This window comes from Dipodomys ordii, unplaced genomic scaffold (genome assembly GCF_000151885.1).
Source record: "Dipodomys ordii isolate 6190 unplaced genomic scaffold, Dord_2.0 Scaffold298, whole genome shotgun sequence".
NCBI lineage: Eukaryota > Metazoa > Chordata > Mammalia > Rodentia > Heteromyidae > Dipodomys > Dipodomys ordii.
In genome coordinates this window covers 200,326-202,978 of record NW_012267514.1, presented here as the reverse complement: position 1 = coordinate 202,978, position 2,653 = coordinate 200,326, and the positions used below count along the sequence as shown (strand labels likewise).

At 36.7% G+C, this 2,653-nt stretch overlaps 1 protein-coding gene across 1 annotated transcript; it reads left to right on the top strand.

Annotated features, from left to right (window-relative positions):
• The first annotated feature begins 1,216 nt into the window (after positions 1-1,216).
• LOC106001445 (olfactory receptor 4C15-like) lies at positions 1,217-2,152 on the top strand. The gene has a single exon (XM_013036537.1). The coding sequence runs from the start codon at positions 1,217-1,219 to the stop codon at positions 2,150-2,152; it is 936 nt and encodes a 311-aa protein (XP_012891991.1).
• The last annotated feature ends 501 nt before the right edge of the window (positions 2,153-2,653 follow it).

Sequence of the window (2,653 nt, the reverse complement as noted above, 5' to 3'; positions counted from 1 at the left end):
AATGGTTGATTCAAAAATCAGGACAAAGATAATAATCTCATACACAAAATCATATGCTTTCTAATTACACTGAGATTTTAAAATCATTTTGGTTAAACCAATGTGCCATTCATAAAAGCCCACTTGTGTTTACCTCAAACAAATATGTCCCTTACTCTTTTATTCACCTGCTTAACAGAAACACATGCAAGTATACAGATATGTATACACTGTATTAGATATATTACAGGCTTATTGGGTAATAGGTACAGTAAGGAAACAATTATTCATCAAACTAATGTCTACCTATGGGATGTTAAGTCAAAACTTGGAGGAATTCACCTTTTGGTTCTACAATATTTTCTCTTGTTTCCATCATCAAGATGCCTAAGAAATCGTATGCTCTTTTACAGGTGGATGTGGCCTATACAAAGGCCACACCTATTCTGAAGTACCTGCTGGGAAAGACATTTTCCTGTCTCCTTCCCTCTTGATCTGTGAAAATAAGAAGTGGGTCTCAGAGGCTTAGTTGTAAAAGAAAAGTAATTGGCTTCCATACAAACTGCCTAGCATATACAAAACAAATTCTTTTCTCTGGAATTACTTAATTTACACATCAGGGAAGATTTTGAAACTGGAATTGTCTTCTATAAGGAAATGATATGTGCATTGAATTGCCCATTTCAGTTCTGAGATTTAGAGAAATGCTTGAGAATTTGCCATGATTTTTGTGTGAATCTTAACTGAGTATCATTTTTTTCTTCTCTTTGTAGATGAAAGTCTCCTAATCGGGAATAGAATTCAAGTCATTGGTTTTAATTCCTTGATGATCACAAACCTGATTAACAAACTATAATCCTGCCTTCAAACTGGAATATGTCACAGAAAGCTTGTTAATAATTCAATCCAGAGAGCTACTGCCAATTAATCAAAGCTTACCCTTGATATAAAAATGATTAAAAGTAGTGTTGAAGAATGCATGTGCTAAAGTAACTAACAATTTATTCCATTTGAATTCATCCTGCCTTCCCACTACTGACTTCCAATTTTATGTTCTCAATGAAGACAATGACATGATACTTTTTATAGCATGAAACCAAATTGTTGAAGTTCAGCATATAGTAAGTTAGCCAGAAGTACTTTTCCTTTCTTATAATTATAAGATTCCATGTGTTTCTTTCTTTTTCTTTTGCTTCTTTTTTTTTTTATTACAACTTTCACCGTTTCTTAGAAAACCATGCAAAACTGGAGCACTGTAACTGAATTTGTTCTTCTGGGACTTTCACAGAATTCCAAACTTCAGGAAGTCATATTTGTTGTATTTTTGTTTGTCTACATCTCAACTATCGGGGGTAACATGCTCATCATATTGACCATTGTCTGCAGCCCTGCACTACGGGGCTACCCCATGTACTTCTTCCTGACCTTCCTGTCCTTCCTGGATGCATGCTTCTCCTCTGTGATCGCCCCAAAGGCCATGGCAGATGCCCTGGCAGAGAGAAAGACCATCTCCTTTCAAGGCTGCATGATACAGATCTTTGCCATACATTTCCTTGCTGGTGCAGAGGTAATTGTCCTCACTGCCATGGCCTATGACCGCTATGTGGCCATTTGCAAACCATTGCACTACTCTTCCATCATGAACTGGAGGATCTGTGGCATTCTGGTGGGCATAGCATGGACAGGGGGCTTCTTGCATTCCATTGGGCAAGTTCTCTTTGCTTCCCAGCTGCCTTTCTGTGGCTCCAATGTCATTGATCACATCATGTGTGACTTGCACCCTTTACTGAACATTGTATGCGCAGACACACACATCTTTCGGCTTTTCGTGATTGCCAACAGTGGCTCTATCTGCACTATCATCTTCTTCTTGTTGTTGGTTTCCTACGGGGTCATCTTGTTCTCTCTGAGAAATCACAGTTCTGAAGGGCGGAAGAAGGCCTTTTCCACCTGTGGGTCCCACATAGCAGTGGTGGTTTTGTTCTTTGTCCCGTGTATTTTTATGTATGCCAGACCTCCGTCTGCCTTCTCCTCTGATAAAATCATGGCAATATTTTGCAGCATGCTTACCCCTTTGCTCAACCCTTTGATTTATACACTTAGGAATAAAGACATGAAAAATGCTATGAGAAAAGTCTTGAAGAGATTGGTGGTATTTGCTGATGATAAATAAAGCAATCAACTGATTAAAAATTAAAACTTACACAAATACTTAGTTACAAAAATGCTCCAGGGTAATGAATGTTGCATGGTGAGAGGAAACACAATACAATAGTAAAATAACTGATGTTGGGAGCAGGCAATGATTTCATATTCACTTTACTCACTGACTTTAATTTGTCAAATCACTACCGTTCTGTACAAATGAGGAAATAAAAAGAAATAATGAAATGATTAGTTATCTACAAAAGTTTTGATTTATGCCATACATCAAAAATGTTTGATAAATGGGCTTAGAAAATGAAATATAAAATATTTCAGGTGAAAAAAGATATATAGGCCACTAATTTTAGTGAATGACAAAGAAACAACCAAGATCCAAAAAAGAGAGCAAATAATTACAATTCCCAAAACTATAAGTATTGCTTTGTAAGGTCGTTTGATGGGTCCATTACCCTCTATTACGGAATTTTTGCTACTTCTTCAATTTTGAGATACATAATCAAATTTGTTT